At 39.0% G+C, this 23024-nt stretch overlaps 1 protein-coding gene across 1 annotated transcript in view; it reads right to left on the reverse strand.

Annotated features, from left to right (window-relative positions):
• The window catches only part of c7.S (complement C7 S homeolog), a 33111-nt gene extending 16470 nt beyond the window's left edge, over positions 1–16641 (reverse strand). Inside the window, 8 exon segments of the mRNA NM_001091647.1 lie at positions 1763–2006; positions 3695–3832; positions 4037–4175; positions 4991–5132; positions 8308–8449; positions 9751–9823; positions 12783–12835; positions 16524–16641. Coding sequence (NP_001085116.1) covers positions 1763–2006; positions 3695–3832; positions 4037–4175; positions 4991–5132; positions 8308–8449; positions 9751–9823; positions 12783–12835; positions 16524–16529 — 937 coding nt within the window. The 5' untranslated portion in view covers positions 16530–16641.
• Positions 16642–23024: the final 6383 nt, after the last annotated feature.

Genomic DNA, 23024 nt, shown 5'->3' on the forward strand with positions numbered 1-23024 from the left:
GTAGCTCAAGCTCCTTCCCATCCAAGTGAGAAACACACAACCCATGCAGAGTCATCGTACAGGTTACAACTTTGTAAATGATAATACTAACCAGAATGTACCAGTGGGCTGGTTACTGACACAAGGGGCAGTGAGGGAGTAAGATGCCAAAAATCAAAGCAAGTATTGGGGTGAATCACGGTTTACTTTAAGTTAACTTTTAGTATGTTATAGAATGGGTCATTCTTAGCAACTTTTCAGTTGGTCTTCATTTTTTAAAGTTTTTTAATTATTTGTCTTCATCTTCTCTTCTCATCATTCTTTTACATTATTATTTCTTTTCTTTCTCTGCAAACCCTCTCCTGTTCATATTCCAGTCTCTCTTTTACACCCCTGCCTGGTTGCTAGAGTAATTTGGACCCTAGCAACTAGGTCGCTGTTGCAAATCCAAAGGGAGAGCTGCTGCATAAAAATGATAGATAGTTTTTAAAATGGCATTATTAAAAATGAAGACCATTTGCATATGGTTTTAAAATATCATTCTCTGAATGATAATAAATTGACTTTGATGGTGAATTACCCCTTTAAGTGGACAGGGAAAGTCAAGGGCCAAATGAGATGTAAAATTAGTAGAAGTAGAAGAAGTAATGATTTGATTTTACTTCGCTATGAAAAAGATTAGAACTTTAAAGGGAATTCTGTCATTATTTTTATGGTGTAGTTTTTATTTCTAAATTACACTGCAAATGATTCACTCTACCATATAAGATTTCATTCCTGAACCAATAAGTGTATATTTTTTTAGTTGTAATATTGATGTGTAGGTGCATCTCAGGTCATTTTGCCTGGTCATGTGCTTTCAGAAAGAGCCAGCACTTTAGGATGGAACTGCTTTCTGGCAGGCTGTTGTTTCTCCTACTCAATGTAACTGAATGTGTGTCAGTGGGACCTGGATTTTACTATTGAGTGTTGTTCTTAGATCTACCAGGGAACTGTTATCTTGTGTTAGGGAGCTGTTATCTGGTTACCTTCCCATTGTTCTGTTGTTAGGCTGCTGGGGGGGAGGGAGGGGGTAATATCATTAACATTTGCAGTTCAGCAGTAAAAAATGACTGACGTTTATCAGAGCACATGACTGGGGGCTCATGGGAAACTGACAATATGTCTAGCCCTAAGTCATAATTTCAAAATGAAGAAGTCGGGAGCAGCACTATTAACTGATTCATTTTTTTAAAAAAATGTTTTCCCGTAACATTATCGCTTTAAGAAATGTAAGTAAATGATTCCCCCCCCTTAAATTACTTTACCCTACTAAACTACGTTTCTTATTTATTTTTGATACCCCTGGATAGTGATGGGTGAATAAATTTGGCAGGCGCGGATTTGCGGCAAATTTCAAAATTTCGCCGCCAGCGAATAGATTTGCAAAACTGGTGCAAAAATTCGAAGGCGTCAAAAAAATTTGGACCCGTGTCAGAAAAGCCACGTCAAAACTGTCACGCGTCAACATTATTTGGACGCATATTGACTTTACCACAGGCGTCAAAATTGCCGCGAATGTCAGATTTGACACGGGCGTCAAAATTTGAGTTTCGCTAATTTTTCGCCGTTTCACAAATTTCGTGGGAAATTCGGGAATTATTAGGCTAAGCTAAACGGGACAAATTTGCCCATCACTACCCCTGGCACATTGAGGCAGCACAAGCCCAGTGCCTTGGTCATACTGATGTATGAAACACAGTGTTAAACAGGAACAATATGATAAAGTAAAACTTGACGATACCATTTGCAGTGATTTTTTCCAAATCAAGGTAGAAGAGAAACTTGTATTCTCCTCCCAAAGATCCCGACTGGAGAAAGTGAGTGCCGTACTTGTCTATAAATTTCCGGTAGGTGGTGTAGTCATAGACCGACGGGAGACTGGCCAGTTCTTTCCAAAAGGGCTCGGAGAGAATGAGAAACTCTGGTTTCTGGTTTATAAACTGAGCAACTTCTACGTGGTTCTTTATAACCATCAGCTGGTAGTTCTGAAAATGCAAAGGGAAGCTTTACTTTTATTATATGATGCACACAAAGGGTACCTACATAATAGGGTGGTTCGCCTTTAAATTAGGATGATAACATTCTAAAACAATTTGCGGTTGAACTTTCTGTTGAACGGCTAGCCCAGTGTGGAACTTCAGCAGCTTTCTGGTTGCTAGGGTCCAATTTACACTAGTAACCAAGCAGGGGTTTCAAATACAGAATAATAGATGAACAAGGGAAGAAATGTAGGTAATAAAAAGTTTGAATTACAGTAAAACTGTAGCTTTAAAGAGGCTGCCGGAGTCAGTAACCTCAAACAACCAGATAGCATTTTAGCAAGGGAAATCATTAAAAAATATAAGAGAAGGATATGTATAATATACAAAAAAATAACTGGAAGGTGAACTACCCCTTTAAATACCCTAGATTATGGCTGTACAAATTTGGACTGTGGCTCTCCAAATGGTTTTGGTCCCCAGTCTTGTACTTGAATATAAGGTGTCTGAGACATAATCAGCCCATGACATATAATAAGTTGGACAGTACTGCCTTAGTTGAATAACTGAGGTTAATATATATTTTTAGTTATCATGCAGGAAACCTACTGCAACAGTTACAGGCTTGCAATCTTTAGGCCTTTAAAAAAAGTTTATTTCATTCAACCCAAAATCAACTAAATGGGTCAAATCTGATATGAGTGTATGATGCCGACTGGTAAAATATCATGCCAGTATACCCAATATACAGTATATATATAGAGAGAGACCCTACAATTAGGACTACATAAGTATTCCCCTTGCCTTCCAGGCAGTAAAATGTTACAGAGCAGTTTATTGGACCCGGTATATTTGCCTATTAGCACATCTGTTTAACCTACATGCATATGTTTTTGCCGTTTCACTTGTAGAGAGGCCTCAGCAGAAGAAAGCAATATGGCAGCTCCCCTGCACAGTGTGAAATGCAACTGTCTGGGCATAAAAAAGAGCAATATGCTCACTTAGGATTCTGTCGTGATTTTTGTGGTGTCATTTTTATTTCTAAACTACACTGTTTAAACTGCAAATAATTCACTCACTCTACCATGTAAAATTTAATTCCTAACCCAATAAGAGTATTTTTTTTAGTTGTAATATTGGTGTGTAGGTGCATCTCAGGTCATTTTGCCTCGCCATGTGCTTTCAGAAAGAGCCAGCACTTTAGGATGGAACTGCTTTCTGGCAGGCTGTTGTTTCTCCTACTCAATGTCTCAGTGGGACCTGGATTTTACTATTGAGTGCTGTTCTTATATCTACCAAAGAACTGTTTTAGTGTGTTAGGGAGCTGTTATCTGGTTACCTTCCCATTGTTCTGTTGTTAGGCTGCTGGGAGGGGGGGGGTGATATCACTCCAACTAGCAGTACAGCAGTAAAGAGTGATTGAAGTTTATCAGAGCACAAGTCACATAACTGGGGGCACCTGGGAAACTGGCAATACGTGTAGCCCCATGTCAGATTTCAAAATTAAATCTAAAAAAATCAGTTGAAAAATGGATTTCAGTGCAGAAGTCTACCGCAGCAGTATGTTTTCCCATGACACTATCCCTTTTTAATAACTGCAAGAACAAAGCGGCATATAGAATGGGGCAGATATGTATTGCTGGTGTGCTTGCCTGTAATGTACATTTCTTCTGTAATCTCTGAGAAAGTCTTACCTTTTCCTTGGTGTTGGATTGTGTATCTTTGTGATAGTGATAATATCCATGGTTTGATGTTGTTCTTGATTCCGTTTCCTTCACATAAGACCAGCTGCTGCTATAAAAGTCATAACTGAAATCATTCTTAACCGATACCTATAGAAAAAAATGGAAAAAATGATTGTAAACGCTTTGTAAGCTGAAATGCAAATTCTGTGTCTCTCCCCTCCATGAGGCCCCGCTGATGTTAAGGGTGTATTTTTACACATTTTCTAACATTTAAAAGCACCCACTGTGTATAGAGAGTATAACATTCTTCAGAATCGATTGGAGGGCTCCAGGCTATTTCTCATACTGTACCTTAAAAGTGTATGCCAGGACATTCTCGCTGAGTCTATAGTAGTCTCTAGCGTCCCCACCAAATACCTTTCGGCACTTGCCGCCAAAGCTTCTTGTATGAATTACACTTCTGGTAAACTTCCTAGTGATGGCATTATAACTGGAAAACAAATTTGTAGTTAAATGTCAAAAACTTAAAGGGATACTGTCATGGGAAAAAAATTTTTTCAAAATGAATCAGTTACTAGTGCTGCTCCAGCAGAATTCTGCACTGAAATCCATTTCTCAAAAGAGCAAACAGATTTTTTTATATTCAATTTTGAAATCTGACATGGGGCTAGACATATTGTCAGTTTCCCAGCTGCCTCCAGTCATGTGATGACAGGATCCCTTAAACAATCATGGAATGGAAAATGTCATATACAGTGTAAAGAACACAACAGCACAGAGGTTAAGAAAAGATATTGTGGGCACCCTACCATACTGATGGCAATGGGACTAACATGTGGGTGCCACACAGCCAATACATATACTTGCCACTCAGGCAAGTTCTATTCATTAACCCAGCACAAGAACCAGATTTTAAGTAGGGATGCACCAAATCCAGGATTCGGTTCAGGATTCGGCCAGGATTCAGCCTTTTTCAGCAGGATTTGGATTTGGCCGAATCCTTCTGCTAGGCCGCACCAAATCCGAATTTGCATATTTAAATTAGGGGCGGGAGGGAAATCGCATGACTTTTTGCCACAAAACAAGGTAAAGTAAAAAATGTTTTCCCCTTCCCACCCCTAATTTGCATATACAAATTAGGATTCGTTCAGTATGTAGCCAAATCTTTTGCGAAGGATTCGGGGTTCGGCCGAATCAAAAATAGTGGATTCCGTTCATCCCAAATTTTAAGTCTTTTTTATAAAGGGAGGGGAGAGGCAAAATGGCCCTGGGTATAACTGGAACAAAGGAGTTGCTGTTACGTACCCTAATCCAGTGAGTTCTGTGTTAGGAGGATATTTGTCCATGTCACAGACTTTGTGCAGAACCTTACACTGATGCTCATCCAGGCTGTCCTCTTCACAGTCATGGTCCCCATTGCACACAAGGGAAGTGCTGATGCATTGGCCTAAAAATACACAGAGGAAAAAGTTACTAAGTGGTTTCCAACTTTTCTCCAGCTGTTTTAGAATGTCATACTCAGACTCGGCCGTAGTGAGAATGCTGGGGGGGCATAATTCAACAAAAACTGGAAATTCACGGTAGGAAGTATTGACATATTATTAAGAAATATAACAAAGTGTATTATAATTTGAAATCGAATGGTTTATAGCAGTGATCCCCAACCAGTGACTCGTGAGCAACATGCTGCTCACTAACCCCTAGGGCTTGCCAAATAGCCGATAACAGCCTTTATTTGGCATCCCCAGGGACTTGTGTTGCTCTCCAACTCTTTTTACATTTGAATGTGGCTCACAGACAAAAAAAAGTTGGGGACCCCTGGTTTATAGGAATGTCCAACCTGCAGATCAAGCTGCTGTTTTCACACAAGACTTCCTGCATTTAACACAAGACTTCCTGTCTGTGTCCATTGTAGCCAAAGGCTGGAAACTTCTACAGAGATAATATGATTGGGATAAAGTGGTTTATGTTTATGTTAAACTGCCAGCTGATCTTCCAAAGCTGACTTTAGAAATCTAGCCTGGCCAGTCCCCCTCTATCCACTCTACTGCCAACCTATATCTTAAAGTGGACCTGTCACCCAGACACACAAAGCTGTATAATAAAAGTCCTTTTCAAATTAAACATGAAATCCAATTTCTATTTTTTATTAAAGCATTCATAGCTGTTGTAAGCTCATTTAAAAATCTCAGCTGTCAATCAAATATTGTCTGCCACGCCTCTATGCATACAGGAGTGGCAGACAATTACTTTCACTTTCCATTCAGCACTTCTTAGATGTCACTGCTCTCCCTACATTCCCCCAGTTCTCTTTACCATTTAATTTTGTAGCCAGGGCATGGGGATGGATATCAGGTCCCCCATTCTGGTGCACAAACAAGATTCTGAGATGATGCAAGGCTTGTCTTAATAACAGTGTCCACAAAATGGCTCCTGCCTGCTTGTTATAATTATGAATTCCCAGACTGAAGGAAACAAGATTCAAATAATTTATATAGTGTAATTAAAGTTCATTTTGCTTGACTAATGTGATAAAATAGGATTTTGAATAATTTTTTTGGGTGACGGGTCCCCTTTAATGTATCTGATGTATGTTTTTATGACTATGTAGACCATTGTTTCCCAAACTTTTGAGAATAATGGCTAGAAGGGCTCAGGCTGAAAATGTCAATCAGGGTGAGATTAGAGTAAACCAGATGTTGCTGTACTTGAAAGTAGGATTTAATGGTTATTATAGCTTTTTTTGAACTTGGGAGGCAGACCAAGGGAGGCAGACCAAATGTTGCTTCAAAAAACAGAGATCTTAACCAATATAGTACAACTTAAATAGCGCTGAAGCCATAAAGAAGTGATTTGGATCTTCATACAAAGAGGAAAATTTACTAAAGGGCGAATTTTCGCCTCGGAAGGCTTCGACACACTTTGCGCCATTTCATAAGACGTTAATTCGCAGAGCATACTCTAATAAATGCTAACATTCATTTCTGGCTATCGAAACTTCGTTAATACACTTACGCTTAGGTCAATTTGAATAGGGCGGGTACATATATATGTCGTTATTAGAGATGTTGGTGCAAATGCTTGAAGTGGCCACTTATTATTAAAAATGTCCAAGGAAGCAAAATAAAGACAAAAGAGATCCTCTAATGTCCTAGACATGAGCCCACCCTAAAACAAATGTGGCATGCCCCTCAAATGGTTAAAAAAAATATTTAAACAAAAATATTTAACAGTTCCAACTTTTAAACACAATCCCACTTTAAAATATGAAAAAATGGCAGGATTTAGGGGTTTTTTTTTATAACTTTTCTGCATACAGGATATGATGTCACTGACATAAGATTGAGGAGGATGTAGTTTCATCTTATCAGTTCGCCAGGTATAACTCTGATGAAAGGGGTAATGTAATGGAAAATTTGTACTTTACTGTAACGATCGTTCGCCTGAGCGAAAATGCACCTTGCTAACGGTGCAAAACTTCTCTAGTGATGTACTCTTTCGATAGCGAATTGTCCTCTACGCCACATTAAATAAACCCAATAGGCTGGTTATGCCTCCAATAAGGATTAATTATATTTCTTAGTTGGGATTAAGTACAAGGTACTGTTTTATTATTACAGAGAAAAAGGAAATCATTTTTAAAAATTTGGATTATTTGGATAAAATGGAGTCTATGGGGAATATTTGCTAAAGGGCGAAGTGACTAACGCTGGTGAAAATTCGCCAGCATGACATCATTCAGGCACTTCGTCGATTTACTAACGGGCGCAGACGTAACTTCGCTAGCGAAAGAGACAGGCGCTAGCGGTCATTCACACTCTATTGCATTTTTGCTCTGGCGAATGGACGTAACTCCACAAATTCACTAAGATGCGGATTTTACTGAACGTTACCTCTTTCGCCAGACTCGCCTTTGCCAGCTAAGACCAGGAGAAGTGCATTGGAGTGCATAGATCTTCCTCTGTCTTCTGTTACTTACATCAAATTCTGAGTGAATCAAAGTTCAAAAATCGCTGGCGACTTTTCCTTTTTTTTAGAGTGATAGTCTGCAAAAGTCCTTAATTTTTTTTTTGTAACCGGCTTCCCCCCTATGGAACATAAACTATACAGCGGACTCATGTGTAGGGCATTATAACAACTCTATTGTCTTTATAAAGGTTCCCTGGACTTGTGTAATGTATTTGCTGCAACATATACGTCCATTCAACTTTATCATTTCCCGTCGTATGCAAATTAGCCGACACTAGCGCATCTTTGCTTTGATTGCCGAAGTAATGCCAGTGAAAATTTGCCAGTGTCTGGTGCCCTGGACGCAACTTTGCATTTTGGTAAATTAGTGTTGTCTGAGAAATTTTCGCCTGGCGAAGTGTTGCGATGGCTCCCCTATGGGAGACAGACTTTCAGTAATTTGGAGCTTTTTGGATAACGTGTTTCTGTATAACGGATTCTATAATTGCACTTATAGCCTTATTTTTCCCATCACCATGTGTATTCTAAATTGTGTGTATGTTCATGGATTTAGTAAGGAAAATTAAGTTAGCCAAGAGTGATCTACAAGATCCCTTTAATGGCATTAAATGGCATTAAAGACCAAAAACCTCTGATCTACACACTTTATTCACCTGAAGAGCACCTGAATCGGTCGCCACAGCCGTCTTCTATTGGGCATCCTCTAGTAGGAACACATGACTGTGTCTCATAAGCACTTCCATAGCATTCCAGGCCTCCAAATTGGCCATAAACTTCTATGGTCCGTCTGCGTGTCTGCAAGCATCAGAACAGAAATTAAACGTAAGGTTTTGAAGAAGAGGAGAGGGTCTGATTAGAAAGACATTAAAGAAATTAATACAGGTATGCTCGGGACCTGGGGTTTTCTGGATAATGGCATTTTCTGTAATTTGGGTCTTCATGCCTTAAGTCTACTAGAAATTAATTTAAACATTAAATAAACCCAACAGGCTGGTGTTGCTTCCAATAAGGATTAATTACTGTATATCTTAGTTGGGATCAAGTACAATGTACTGTTTTAATATTACAGAGAAAAAGGAAATCATTTTTAAAAATTTAGATTATTTGGATGAAATGGAGTCTATCGGAGACAGCCTTTCCGTAATTCAGAGCTTTCTGGATATCGGGTTTCCGGATAAGGGATCCTATACCTGTAATAGCAAATTAATCTGGTTTCAGTATGAACCTACTTTCTGATGAATAAACTAGAAAATGGACCAACTGCAGATCGTTTTACCATATCACTCTCTGCAATAAAAGTTCAAGATTACATTTAAAAATACATTTTAAAAAACACAAGGAATAATTTAGACCTGAAATAATAAAACATCTGACAATGTATTTTTTTTCTTCATAATATTACTGGGGTTGTTCACCTTTGAGTTAGCTTTTAGTATGCTGTAGAGAGTGATTTTCTGAGACAATTTGCAATTGTTTTTTATTTTTTATTATTTAAGGTTTTTGAGTTATTTAGCTTTTTATTCAGCAGCTCTCCAATTTGTAGTTTCAGCAATCTGGTCACTAGGGTCCAACTTACCCTAGCGACCATGCACTGATTTGAATAAGAGACTGGAATATGAATAGGAGAGGCCTGAATAGAAAGATGAGGAATAAAAAGTAGCAATTACAATACATTTGTAGCCTTACAGAGCATTTGTTTTTTACACGGGGTCAGCGACTCCCATTTGAAAGCTTCATAGAGGCAGAAGAAAAAGGAAAATAACTATAAAATTATAAAAAAAATAAATAATGAAGACCATTTGAAATGTGGCTTTGAATTGGCCATTCTATATCATACTAAAAGTTACATTAAAGGTGAACCACCCCTTTACTTATACCTTAGCCAGGATAAAGTACATGGTACAGTTTCATTATAACAGCGTAAAAGGAAATCATTTTTTAAGATGTGAATTATTTGATTAAAATGGAGTCTATAGGAGACGGTCTTCCAGTAATTGGGGTTTCCAGATAATGGATCCCATAACTGTACTACAATTGCCAGCGTCCCCTGACACCCAGAGGCTGGATCCCACTTCATTAACTCAATGAGATCTTACCTGAGTTTTCGAACAGCCATCACAGTCTGACCAAGCACCAAACTGACTCCATTTGCAATGTATGGGGGCCACACTATAAAAAGAAATACTCAGATATCACATTTCCTGGAATAAAATCTTGTAATAAGATTGTTTTCAAAGACAAAGCAAATTCTCCATTGCATTTTTCTGTCGCCTATGAAATGGCAAAACCTGCCTCCTACTGTGTGAGTTAAACAAGCTGCTGTGTAGCCATGGGGGCAGCCATTCAAGCACAGGATACACAGTAGATAACAGATAAGTACTACTATAGTTTATATAAACAATCTGCTGTGTAGCCATGGGGACAGCCATTCAAGCACCGGATATACAGTAGATAACAGATACGTACTACTATAGTTTATATAAACAAGCTGCTGTGTAGCCATGGGGGCAGCCATTCAAGCACAGGATACACAGTAGATAACAGATAAGTACTACTATAGTTTATATAAACAAGCTGCTGTGTAACCATGGGGGCAGTCATTCAAGCACAGGATACACAGTAGATAACAGATAAGTACTACTATAGTTTATATAAACAAGCTGCTGTGTAGCCATGGGGGCAGCCATTCAAGCACAGGATACACAGTAGATAACAGATAAGTACTACTATAGTTTGTATAAACAAGCTGCTGTGTAGCCATGGGGGCAGCCATTCAAGCACAGGATACACAGTAGATAACAGATAAGTACTACTATAGTTTATATAAACAAGCTGCTGTGTAGCCATGGGGGCAGCCATTTAAGCACAGGATACACAGTAGATAACAGATAAGTACTACTATAATTTTTATAAAAACGCTGCTGTGTAGCCATGGGGACAGCCATTTAAGCACAGGATACACAGTAGATAACAGATAAGTACTACTATAGTTTATATAAACAAGCTGCTGTGTAACCATGGGGCAGCCATTCAAGCACAGGATACACAGTAGATAACAGATAAGTACTACTATAGTTTATATAAACAAGCTGCTGTGTAGCCATGGGGGCAGCCATTCAAGCACAGGATACACAGTAGATAACAGGTAAGTACCAATATAGTTTATATAAAGAAGCTGCTGTGTAGCCATGGGGGCAGCCATTCAAGCACAGGATACACAGTAGATAACAGATAATTACTACTATAGTTTATATAAACAAGCTGCTGTGTAGCCATGGGGGCAGCCATTTAAGCACAGGATACACAGTAGATAACAGATAAGTACTACTATAGTTTATATAAACAAGCTGTTGTGTAGTCATGGGGGCAGCCATTCAAGCACAGGATACACAGTAGATAACAGATAAGTACTACTATAGTTTATATAAACAAGCTGCTGTGTAGCCATGGAGGCAGCCATTCAAGCACAGGATACACAGTAGATAACAGGTAAGTACCAATATAGTTTATATAAACCAGCTGCTGTGTAACCATGGGGCAGCCATTCAAGCACAGGATACACAGTAGATAACAGATAAGTACTACTATAGTTAATATAAACAAGCTGCTGTGTAGCCATGGGGGCAGCCATTCAAGCACAGGATACACAGTAGATAACAGGTAAGTACCAATATAGTTTATATAAAGAAGCTGCTGTGTAGCCATGGGGGCAGCCATTCAAGCACAGGATACACAGTAGATAACAGATAATTACTACTATAGTTTATATAAACAAGCTGCTGTGTAGCCATGGGGGCAGCCATTTAAGCACAGGATACACAGTAGATAACAGATAAGTACTACTATAGTTTATATAAACAAGCTGTTGTGTAGTCATGGGGGCAGCCATTCAAGCACAGGATACACAGTAGATAACAGATAAGTACTACTATAGTTTATATAAACAAGCTGCTGTGTAGCCATGGAGGCAGCCATTCAAGCACAGGATACACAGTAGATAACAGATAAGTACTAATACACTGTTGTATGCAATGGGATTCATCAAAACATATCTGTTATCTGCTGTGTATCCTTTTTCGGCTTTGGCTGCCCATGGCTACACAGCAGCTTATTTATATAAACTATTAGTGATGGATGAATCTTACACATTTCGATTCGCCAAATATTCACAAAATGGCGAAAATTTGGCAAAATGCATTGAAGTCTATAGGTATCAAAAAGTTTTTTTGTTAAGCGACAATTTTTTCACCCATTGGAGTCTACGGGTTCCATTTTGCTGTTAAATCAGCAAAAAATTTTGCTCATCACTATAAACTATAGTAGTGTTTCTGAAGCAAAAGCACCGGTTTTACCAGTGCAGGGCAACACTACATTATATAGTCATTCCCTTTAAACCTTCCTTTTTTTGATGTTACTGGTCCCAGGCCCGGACTGGCAATCTATGGGTTCTGGCAAATGCCAGAGGGGCTGCTATAAGGTCCCATAGAAAGTCAGTATTTAGTGGGCTGGTGGGGGGCTGTTTTTGGCCTCTATGTGGGCTGATTGGGCCTCTGCGTATCTAAAATGCCAGGGCCTATTTTAATTCTCAGTCCGGACCTGACTGGTCCTTACTGGCTGTTACCACTGGTACTAGCAGTTTTTTGGCCAATTCACTGTATTTCCCACGTCCTGTTCTTTTTTTAAAACGATTAGATAATGTACAGGGCAGGGCTTACTTCTGTAGGAGGAGCTTCTCAGCTCTAACAGACAGGAGGAATTGTTCAGGGGAGTTAAAGGGCACCTGTTGGGCAAAAATATTATCCTCAATCAAAGGTGCAGGCTAATAAAGCCTGCAAAATAGCAAAATTGATGCAGATTGCCCATAACATCACCACTATAAGTACATGGCCAATATTAAGGGCAATAAAGGTGAAAGGGGAAAAATATACTATTTTTTTTTTAGACAATTATTACATTTTGATTTTAAACCTGCTTCAGAGTGTTTTTCTGGTGCGACAATACTATCAGCAGGATGCTTTATTACATACAGAGGCACTGGCTAAGGGCTTGCTAAATACATTTGTAGGTGTACAATAAATATGAAGAATTTTTCTTACAAAGCAAAACTTGTCCTTAATTAATATCTTACCTGGCGAACACAGGAAATGTTTCCAGCAGGAGAAGTGCTACAACCACCTCCACCTACAATAAAATCAAATTCCTTATATGTACAGTATGTTTTAGCACATATTAAAAATACACCAACTTTGGCCACGGACAAGGAGCTATTACACAGTGAAGATCTTTGCCAGTGAAGATGCCTCCAGTAGCTCCCCATATTCTTATCTGCAGAGTCACAGCACTCACTTTACGACAACCCCTAATCTTAGCTTCTCAACAGCAGCCCAGAACCCACTGAGCATGTACAGTGCCACTGACTCTCAAAAGATGTTGTAACAAGATCCAAGATGGAATTCTGCTGCAGACAACTTTGAAAGCTTGCGTCATTACTTTTATAAGGCTGTTGGATGTCTGAGTTGGTAAAGTAACTTAAAGGGGTTGTTCACCTTTGACCTATCTTTTAGTATGATGTAGAGCAGGGGTCCCCAACCAGTAAATCGTGAGCAACATGTTCTCCCAGTGGTCTCAAAGCAGGTGCTTATTTTTGAATTCCTGGTTTGGAGACTAGTGCTTGGCGAATTTATTCTGCAGGCGTGAATTTGCGGTGAAATCCCTTGATTAGCTGCCGGCGAATAAATGTGTGAAACCGCCGCGAAAATTCGTAGGCGTAAAAAAAATGGACGCCGACGTCTGTATTTTTGGATGCTGGCGCATTTTCGCCAGAAAATGGAAGCCGGGTCAAAAACGAGACGCCGACACCAGTTTGCAAATGTTTTGAGAATTTTGTGGGAAATTCACGAATTTTTTCGCGAAGCGAATCGCCCCAAATTTGCTTTTGGTTGCAAAAAACAGATGTACTGCCAAACAGAGCCTCAATGTAGGTTGACAATCCACATAGGGGCTACCAAATGGCCAATCACAGCCCTTATTTGGCACCCCAAGAACATTTTTCATCTTAGTGTTGCTCCCCAACTCCTTTTACTTCTGAATGTTGCTCACGGGTTCAAAATGTTGGGGATCCCTGATGTAGAGAGTGATATTCTGAGACAATTTGCAATAGGTTTTAATTTTTTATTATTTGTGTTTTTTTCTAGTTATTTAGCTTTTTATTCAGCAGCTCTCAAGCTTGCAATTTCAGCCATCTGGTTGCTATGGACTAAATTCCCCTACCAACCATGCCTTGATTTGAATGAGAGACTGGAATATGAATAGGGGAGGGTCTAAATATAAAGAGGAGTAATAAAAAGTAGCAATAACAATAATTTAGTAGTCTTAGAGGGCGTTTGTTTTTTTAGATGGGGTCAGTGACCCCTATTTGAAAGCAGGAAATGACAAATAATTAAAAAACTAACAAAATTGAAAAGTTGCTTAAAACTGGCCATTCTATAACATACTGCAAGTTATCCTAAAGATGAACCACCCCTTATAAAATACATCCTTTCTAGATATATTTTCTTTTAGGCTTTACTTTGTTTAAAGTACTTTTTAATTAAAATTATGTTGTAGAGTTCTCCTTTATGATTACAATAGGGGCCATGTATTTATTGGAGACGCTTTGTTCAACAGTGCCTGATGTAAAGTTTCAAGAGTCTCTGCTGTTGCTCTGTTGACTCTATTGGAAAATATGGCTCAACCCATTTAAAAAGTGTTAAGTGCAGCAAATATTCCTAAAGCAATACTGACGTCATATTGATTGTAACTGATGCAGAATTCACCAGTTCATTGGTGACTAGAAGTCAGTTTGCTTCCACAAAGTATAGAAACTGTAGGTGCTTAATGGGAGTGGGACACTCTAGGGCCAGAAACACAGCAATTTCAGCATAAAGAATTCAGGATATTGGGTCCTGAGGTTACATTTTCAAGTTTTTCATTAACTCAACTTAAATAACTTGGTTGATGAACGAAGCTTCTATCTTCCTTTTAATTAAGCTCACATGCTCCACATTCCGTTATTTACATTTTGTTCCATAAAAATACCTAGTTATGTCAAAAAACAGATAACCAAGGTAAGATGCCAAGCTGCCTTATCTCAGAGAGTTTAAAAGAAGATAAGAGCATCTTAGCCTGGTCAGTGTCAGTTGGAGATGGTTCAATGACAGCAGTGGTGAGATCTCAATGTAACCTTTCATCCAGATGGAATGTTTCACAATAAGACACATTGCTCAGGGTTTAGTTACAAAGCTGAAAATTAGGATGGTGTCAGGGTTTTTAGCCGGTACAAAGTGAGGGAAGGCGTTTGGGGAGATTGGTCGCCGCAAAGACGAGATGATTCGTCGCCAGGCGACCAAATCTCCTCAAAACGCCAAGTGTGGACTTACCCTAACACCATCCTAAATTTTAGCTTTGTAACTAAACCCTGAGCAATGTGTCTGCAATGTCTCCCCAAAATGCCCTGTGTGGGCTGACCCTTAGAAAGGAAAGGTAAAGATATTAGAGAGGTAAAACTCAGAGACTGCTGACCTCATATAAAAAGTGCCATGTTTTTTACACTGCAGTTCGTGCAGAAAGTGCAACTCTATAAATACAGTGCTGCGTGCCTTCAACAGTTTTGTGTTCATATGGGCAAGTGAGGCATCACCTGGGCATCCCCTTGGGCACCTCCATCTTACACACCACCAAATTAGGGATTAATATTGGATGCAAGATGCAGGAGAGCTTCTAGCCTAAGTATAGGGCTGCCTTACAAGCGTGTGCTCTGCAATACATGTTTAGTGGATCGTTATATTGGGTGCGATTTTGTACTCCTTAGGGCTCCGGCATCTTTAGAACTAAACTCAAAGACCAATATTATTGAAGCCAGTAAACTGCACCAGAAGTCACCTTTACTGGGACAAAAAGCAACATTCCTTTAAGAAAGATAATCTTTTTGCACCCATGAATTAAACCAGGACCCCCCACTTGCCCTTTTTATACCCCCATGGGTTTGCTGCCTCTACTGTTACAAAGCTGGAAGTAAACATCCTAAAAGCCAATATAAAAATAACTTCAGTACATTTAAATACATGTAAAAAAAAAGTACACTGAAAACATGAGCTTAGAACAGAGAAGGGAGAAATCTGATATGACATATGAAATTAAATACATGAAGGGAATTATTATAGTTTGGAAGCCAAACATTTTCTGCCAGATAATTCATAATGGGATAATTATAAAACAATTTCAGGAGACATGAACTCAGAATTAAAGGGGAGCCCCACCTTTTCCCATAAAAAATATGTAGTTCTGCACAACTTTATCATAATTAAAGATATTCGGTGATTGTACCGTTATTTGTAAATGTAATTGCAAGTGAAAGCGGTATCTGTCTCTGGTTTTGATTCTTGAAATAATATCAGTTCTTCTCCATGTCTGTTATACAGCTGCCTTATATTACATTTCCGAGGCCAGAACCAGCAGTGCGGAGAATATAAACAGCCACACGTGAATATACAATGCAAAAATGCAAACTTTTGGGGTGGAGATAATCTTTCAGCATTAAATATGAAACACATTCTTCCATGCTCTAATGGTATAAAAAAAAAACACCCCCAGAATTACTTTAACCAGAAAATGTTTTTGAATGTAAACCAGCAAGGGGGTTGCAGGTTGTACACCCCAAATAATACTGATTAAGAATGTACTGTTACTGCATGAAAAAACTGTTGTAATATAAACACATGAAACAAGAATTCCGTATGGATTATCTTCATTGAATGCCGATGGACATTAAACAGCACAAACCTCTTCCCAAGTGAAATATCAGAGGTGCCCCCTTATACTCTATCCTTACCCTCATGTTTGCTGGAGGAGCTGGAAGATCTGTGGGAAGAACTCTCTGCTGGAAACTGTTATACGGTGTAGAAGAACGGCTGCAATTCAGCATCTCAAGGGTCTTATTTCCCTCCAATCAGCCGAGTCCCTTGAGTGAACTCTGCATCCTGTTTGTTGTCATTCCTCCACCTTCTTCTCCCTGAACCCTCTCATTAGCTCCCTACCATTTGGTCTCAGTCCTTAACCTCCTGCTGATTATGTTGTGCACAATATTAAGCAGTGCAAATGAAGCTGAATGTGGCTTTAATCATCTACTGGAACCTTCAATATAGTCTGCACAGTGGTCATGCACTGAATCCATCTCCAAATGCCCCATGTTAAAGTTCAAGTGAATCCCAAACTTAAAATTTGCCTAATAAAAGAGAAAACTTTCCAATATATGTGTATTAAAAATTTTCAGTGCTTTTAATGTTATTTGTAGACATAATTACCACTGAAAGCAGCATTTGCTTAACTTCTGCTTGTTACTTTTTAAACAATATTGCAAAAGTCTTAGGGGCACATTTACTAAGGGTCGAATTTCGAAGTGCTAAAACTTTGAAATTCGACCATCGAATTGAAAAATTTGATAGTCAAAGTTTTTTTTTGTTTAAATTTAGCTGTTTTCGATCGAATTAAAAAGAACGTTTCGAACAATTTAATCGATCAATCGAAAAAACGTGGCCAAGGGGCACATTTAGTAAGTTCGAGTGAAGGAATAGAATAAAAAAAAGTTCGAATTTCAATTGATTTTTTTGGCTACTTCGACCATCGAATTGACTACTTCGACCTTCAACTACGACTTGGAATCGAACGATTCGAACTAAAAATCTTTCGACTATTCGGCCATTCGATAATCGAAATACTGTCTCTTTAAAAAAAAACTTCGACCCCCTACTTCGCCATCTAAAACCTACCGAACCTCAATGTTAGCCTATGGGGAAGGTCCCAGCTTTTTTTCGTCGAAGAAAAATCATTCGATCGATGGATTAAAATCCTCTGAATCGAACGATTCGAAGGATTTAATCGTTTGATCGAACGAATTGCGGTAAATCCTTCGACTTCGATATATATTCGAAGTGAAGGATTTAACTTCGGCAGTCGAATATCGAGGGTTAATTAACTCTCGACATTCGACCCTATGTAAATCTGCCCCCAAATGTTGGCTATAGGTTCTAGGAGGCCCCCCTAGGCTAACATAGCAATTCGGCAGGTTTAAGGTGGCGAAGTGTCGAAGTCTACGTTTTTTAAAGAGATAGTACTTTGATTTTCGAATGGTCGAATATTCAAAGTATTTTCAATTCGAATCAAAGTCTAATTTGATGGTCGAAGTTCCCAAAAATTACTTTGAAATTGGAAAGTTTTTAAATTCGAAAATTCACTTCGAATTCCCTTAGTAAATGTGCCCCTTAGTTCCCCAGCAGCAAAGACAGGTCTGTTAATCAGCTGCCGTGTCTTCCATTGTTTTAAAAGTCTGAGTCACCAGGGCAGATGGGGATACATGGCTGAGCTCAGGAGGAACTTCATCCAACAAGGATATAGGCCCGGAATGACAGACAGGCAAATAAAGAGACCATACCCAGAGAAAACCTTCTTAAATACAAACAGACAGAAAACAATAACCGTGTCCCCCTTGTTGTTACTTATAACCCCCATCTGGAGTTAGGGTTGCCACCTTTTCTGGAAAAAAATACTGGCCTTCGTATATATTTATCTTTTTTCCTTATTAATAACATTGGGATCAGCCATCATGTTTACCGGCCGGGCAGGTAAAATACTGGCCAGGTGGCAACCCTATCTGGAGTCCCAACGCATAATCATAATGGAACTGCAGCCAATAATCCTTAATGACAAAAGGCTGCACAATATATTTCCAGAACCTCCACTCCTAGCATACAGACAGCCCCCAATCTAAAAGAAATGATTGTACGTAGCTCTGTACAAGGCCCTGCTGAAAATGGCACATCTCCCTACCTGCAAAAAAAACCTGTGCACACATACACGAAGTAGGACGGGTACAAATACTGCACCGTCAACCGGAACAGCAGATAAAAGGTTCATTTACCAGCAAATCAGAAAACGTGGTATACCTAATAATGTGTTTGAAATGCCCCACTACAGGACTCTATGTGGGAGAAACAGGACAAACACTGCTCCAACGGATGAACTCCCACAGGTTTAACATCAAGCACAGCAACACAGATGCCCCAGTGGCAGCACACTTCTGTAGCAATACCTACAGTATCAAAGATCTTCGGGTCTCAGTTTAATGGGTAACTTTAAAACACAACAGGAGCGGAAGAAGTGGGAATTTAAACTGATGAGAAATGAAGTTTAACACCCTAGAATGTGGACTGAACAAAGAAAGGAGTTTTATGACTTTAACTAAAGGATATGCCACCTATAAAAACAGCTAAGGATAATCTACATCTTAATAGACACTTTCCTTAGGTTGACTTCACCTTGCAACAAGGTGCTGACTGTACTAGCGTTTGCTTTTCTTGACTAAAGCTGAAGTGCTCACCCTTGGGGGCTTATCATTATCTTGGCTGAAATATTGACTTATCTTTACAGGTCGCAATTCCAATTTGTAGTTTATTTGTTATAGTCTGTATGAACATGTGAAGTGGATAAGTTCTGGTTTTAGTCACCCGGAGACTAATCTTCCTGAACTGCCTTCCCCGCAGGATGGCAATCGGATCGCTTCGCTTTATGAAGTCGCCCGAAGTTTCCTCGGGCAGGGGAACGCAGTTCGGGGAGATTAGATGCCCCGAAGAAGAGGAGATTTGCCGCCAGGCAATTTATCTCCCCGAATCTGGCCGTGTGTTTCTGCCGTTACCTGTAGTTTCACTTTTTTCTTGTCCAATTAATTGTGCACTATTGTGTTAACTTTACCCTATTCTGTCTTGGTCTAGTTCAAACTATGTGACCTGACTGAATCCAGACCCCTGGACTATTTACAACCCCCCTACTTGCATTATCTCTAAAAGTTATCTCTGTCTATCTGTAACTTTCTCATGTATTGCCCATAAACATGTATTTTCAGTGATCTAACAGTATATAGGATGTGCCTTTTCAGCTTTCATTTGTATTTGGCCTGATGAAGGGGCTTGTGTGCTCTAAAGGCTTGCAATAGTTACTTATTCAGTTAGCCAATAAAAGGTATGATCAAAATTTACATTTTCTGCAGGGCAGAGAATAGAAAGGGACAGACACTGCTTTCAATAGCAATGCATGTACAAATAACTTAAAAACCATAGAAGAAAATGTGCTTTAAATGAATGTATATTGCAAAGTTGCTCAGAAATATGTTTTTTTATTAGACAACAAATAATTATTTGGGTTGACATTCACTTTAAGAAGCAGAATGGCTAAAATACACTGAAAAACAAAAGTGTCTGTGCAGAAATTAAGATGAAAAAAGTTAAAAGGAAAAATTAAAAAATAGAGGCACAATTTGCCCTCCAGCAACCTGGGCAGAAATGATATACATAATTCACAATGAATTTGATCTCTCATCTGGAATGCTTGGGACCTGGGGGTATTATGGTTAAAGAGTTTTTCCATGATTAAGATCTCCATACCTTACAGCTACTAAAACACATTTAAATATGAAATAAAGTCAATAGGATGGTTTTGCCAACCACTGTAGGTAAGTTACCAGCAAGTAAAAGTTACCGTTTTATTATTACAGAGTAAAAAGGAAATCATTCGTAACAATAATTTTAGTATAATGGACTCTGTAGGAGATGGCCTTTCCATAATTTGGAATTTGCTGGTGTGTGGGTTTCCGGATAAGGAATCCCATTCCTGTATTATATATAGTGAATAAAGTACCCCCTCTTGTAAAATATAAGGATATTATAAGTTACCGAGGAGTTTCATGACCATATAAAAACACGAGGCCGAAGGTTATCCCTGATTATCCCTGATTTAGATTTGTTTTTCTCATTTCAAGTTGGGGGCACCAAGCTTGATGCATTTTCTGGTTGCCCTGTATCTATAACTGTAGTCCTGAATACAGATCTGTCTCTATCGGGTGTAAATAAGGGTGACTGGTCTTGTACCCTAATAGTGCCGCAGAGCACCAATTGCAGGCAGGACTAGTGGTGGATAGCAGTTAGCACAACAATTGGGCAAGACAGAGGCAATAGGGCAAGAGTCATGTTTTATATAAGTTTTGGCCAACCTGCAGTTCCTCACTTATAACACGTAAGTAGAAAAATCTAATTCAAACGCACATGGTCAGATTGCTAGAAACTAAAAATCCAGTTGGCCAGTGAGAGCTGATGACATGTAAATGGATCTTCAGCTGATATAGAAGTAGGCTTTGGTCTACAGGCAGATTAAATGGATTTCCAAAATGTAACTGTCTGAGGCAAAACCATAAATAAAGGGGTCTGACCAGCAGTCTCCCTGTGGCTATATAAAAGGATAAGTATATTAAAGGATAATTAAAGTTATAATCACCGGGAAGAGGGGACAAAATGTTAGGAACCACCCAGTATTTATAATCTCTTAACTGATACCCTGGGCTAGTGCTCCTGTTAGAAGAAAAATGCTCCAGCCCAAGGTATTTCTGCAGAAGCTCATTTGCCACAATCTTCTTCCACTTCTTTTCTTCAGGCCTGGGCAGGCACATGCACAGTAGAGTAAAAAAGAAGGTTTTTTTGTGTCTAAATTTGGCTTTCACTATACTGCACATGCCCCAGCCCGGACCTGAACAACAAGAAGATGGAGACAATGGATATCTACAGAAATACCCCAGGCTGGTGTCGTTTTTAGAGGACAGATCAGATAAGTGAATATAATCATTGTGGGGTGCCTAATATTATGGCACCACCCCAGGTTCCCTAGCCTTTTGATATTGACAAATGCTGCAGGGTTGCAGACTGCCACAGACAGTCACTATTTCTTGGGCTTATGGGGAGCTGTTTGGGCTTCTGTGTACTTGAAATGCCAGGGCCTATTATTAGTGATGGGCGAATTTGCGCGTTTCGCCGCCAGCGAATAAATTCACAAAACGCCCGCAAAAATTCGCCGGCGTCAAAAAACATTTTTTCGAAAAAACGGGCGCCGGCGTCAAAAAACATTTTTTCGAAAAAACGGGCGCCGGCGTTGAGAAAACGGGCGCCGGCACCGTTTCGCGAATTTTTCGGCGAAGCAAAACGGCGCAAATTCGCCCATCACTACCAATTATGACTCTCAGTCCAAACCTGACCATCCCCAGTGATTTTACCCTTTATTCTCTTTTAAAGGGGTTGTTCACCTTTGAATTAACTTTTTGTATGCTATAGAGAGTGATATTCTGAGACAATTTGCACTTGGTTTTAATTTTTTACTATTTTTGTTGTTTTTAGTTATTTTAGCTACCCTAGCAACCATGCATTGATTTGGATAACAGACTGGAATATGAATAGGAGAGGATCTAAACAGAGAGATGAATAGTAAAAAAAATAGCAATAACAATAAAATTGCAGCCTTACAGAGCATTTGTTTATTAGATGTGGTTAGTGACCCCCGTTTGAAAGCTGGAAAGAAGAAGAAGGTGGCGAATAATTCAAAAACTATATAAAAAATAAAGACCAATAGAAAAGTTGCTTAGAATTATAAATAAAAGTTAACTAAAAGATGAAGCACCCCTTTAAATGTACTTAAAGCAGCGTGACTGTGAGGCTCCTCATCGGGAAAACCCCAGCTCCCAAGCATTCGGTAAAAGATCTCATACCTATTCATTATAGAGCATCTAAAAACGTTGCTTATTTTTTTTATTCTGCAGATAAGGAAAGCATGTGACCTTTACTTGTTTATTTGGACTGAGCCAAACATATCTGAGTGCTGAATATTTAATGGTTTCAGTTACTTCTGAAATGGTTTATTTTTGAATTTGCTGACATATAGTTCCCTGTAAGTTTCCTATATGCTCTGTTGTTTGACCTGTAACCTTCTGCAGTCTTTCTTCTTACAGGAATTGGTCTGGGAAATGTCCTTAGCTTCTGAAAAGGATTTTACTGGCATTGCCTCCTGATAATAAATTTAACCTTTGTGGGAAAACAGTAAATGAGCTTTATAAATACATGTGGAATACCCAACCCCAAAACTTTGCACAATTGCATTTCCCATAAAAAGTGAATTTTCTCATACTGACATAGTTACATAGTTAAATTGGATTGAAAAAAGACCAAAGTCCATCAAGTTCAACCCCTCCAAATGAAACCCAGGGTCCATACATAACTCTCACCAACCCCTCTATAAACTCATATATAGTGATGGGCGAATTTGGGGCGAAATTTGCGAAACGTCGTAAAAATTCGCGAAACGGCGCAGTTTTTGATGCTGTCGTCCAAAAAAATTTGCACATTTTTTGACATATCGCAAATTTCGCTGCAAATTCACAAATTTTCGCGACGGTTTTGCGAATTTATTCGCCGGCGGCAAATCACGGGAATTTGCCACGAATTCGTGCCTGACGAATAAATTT

Source organism: Xenopus laevis, chromosome 1S (genome assembly GCF_017654675.1).
Source record: "Xenopus laevis strain J_2021 chromosome 1S, Xenopus_laevis_v10.1, whole genome shotgun sequence".
Taxonomy (NCBI): Eukaryota; Metazoa; Chordata; class Amphibia; order Anura; family Pipidae; genus Xenopus; species Xenopus laevis.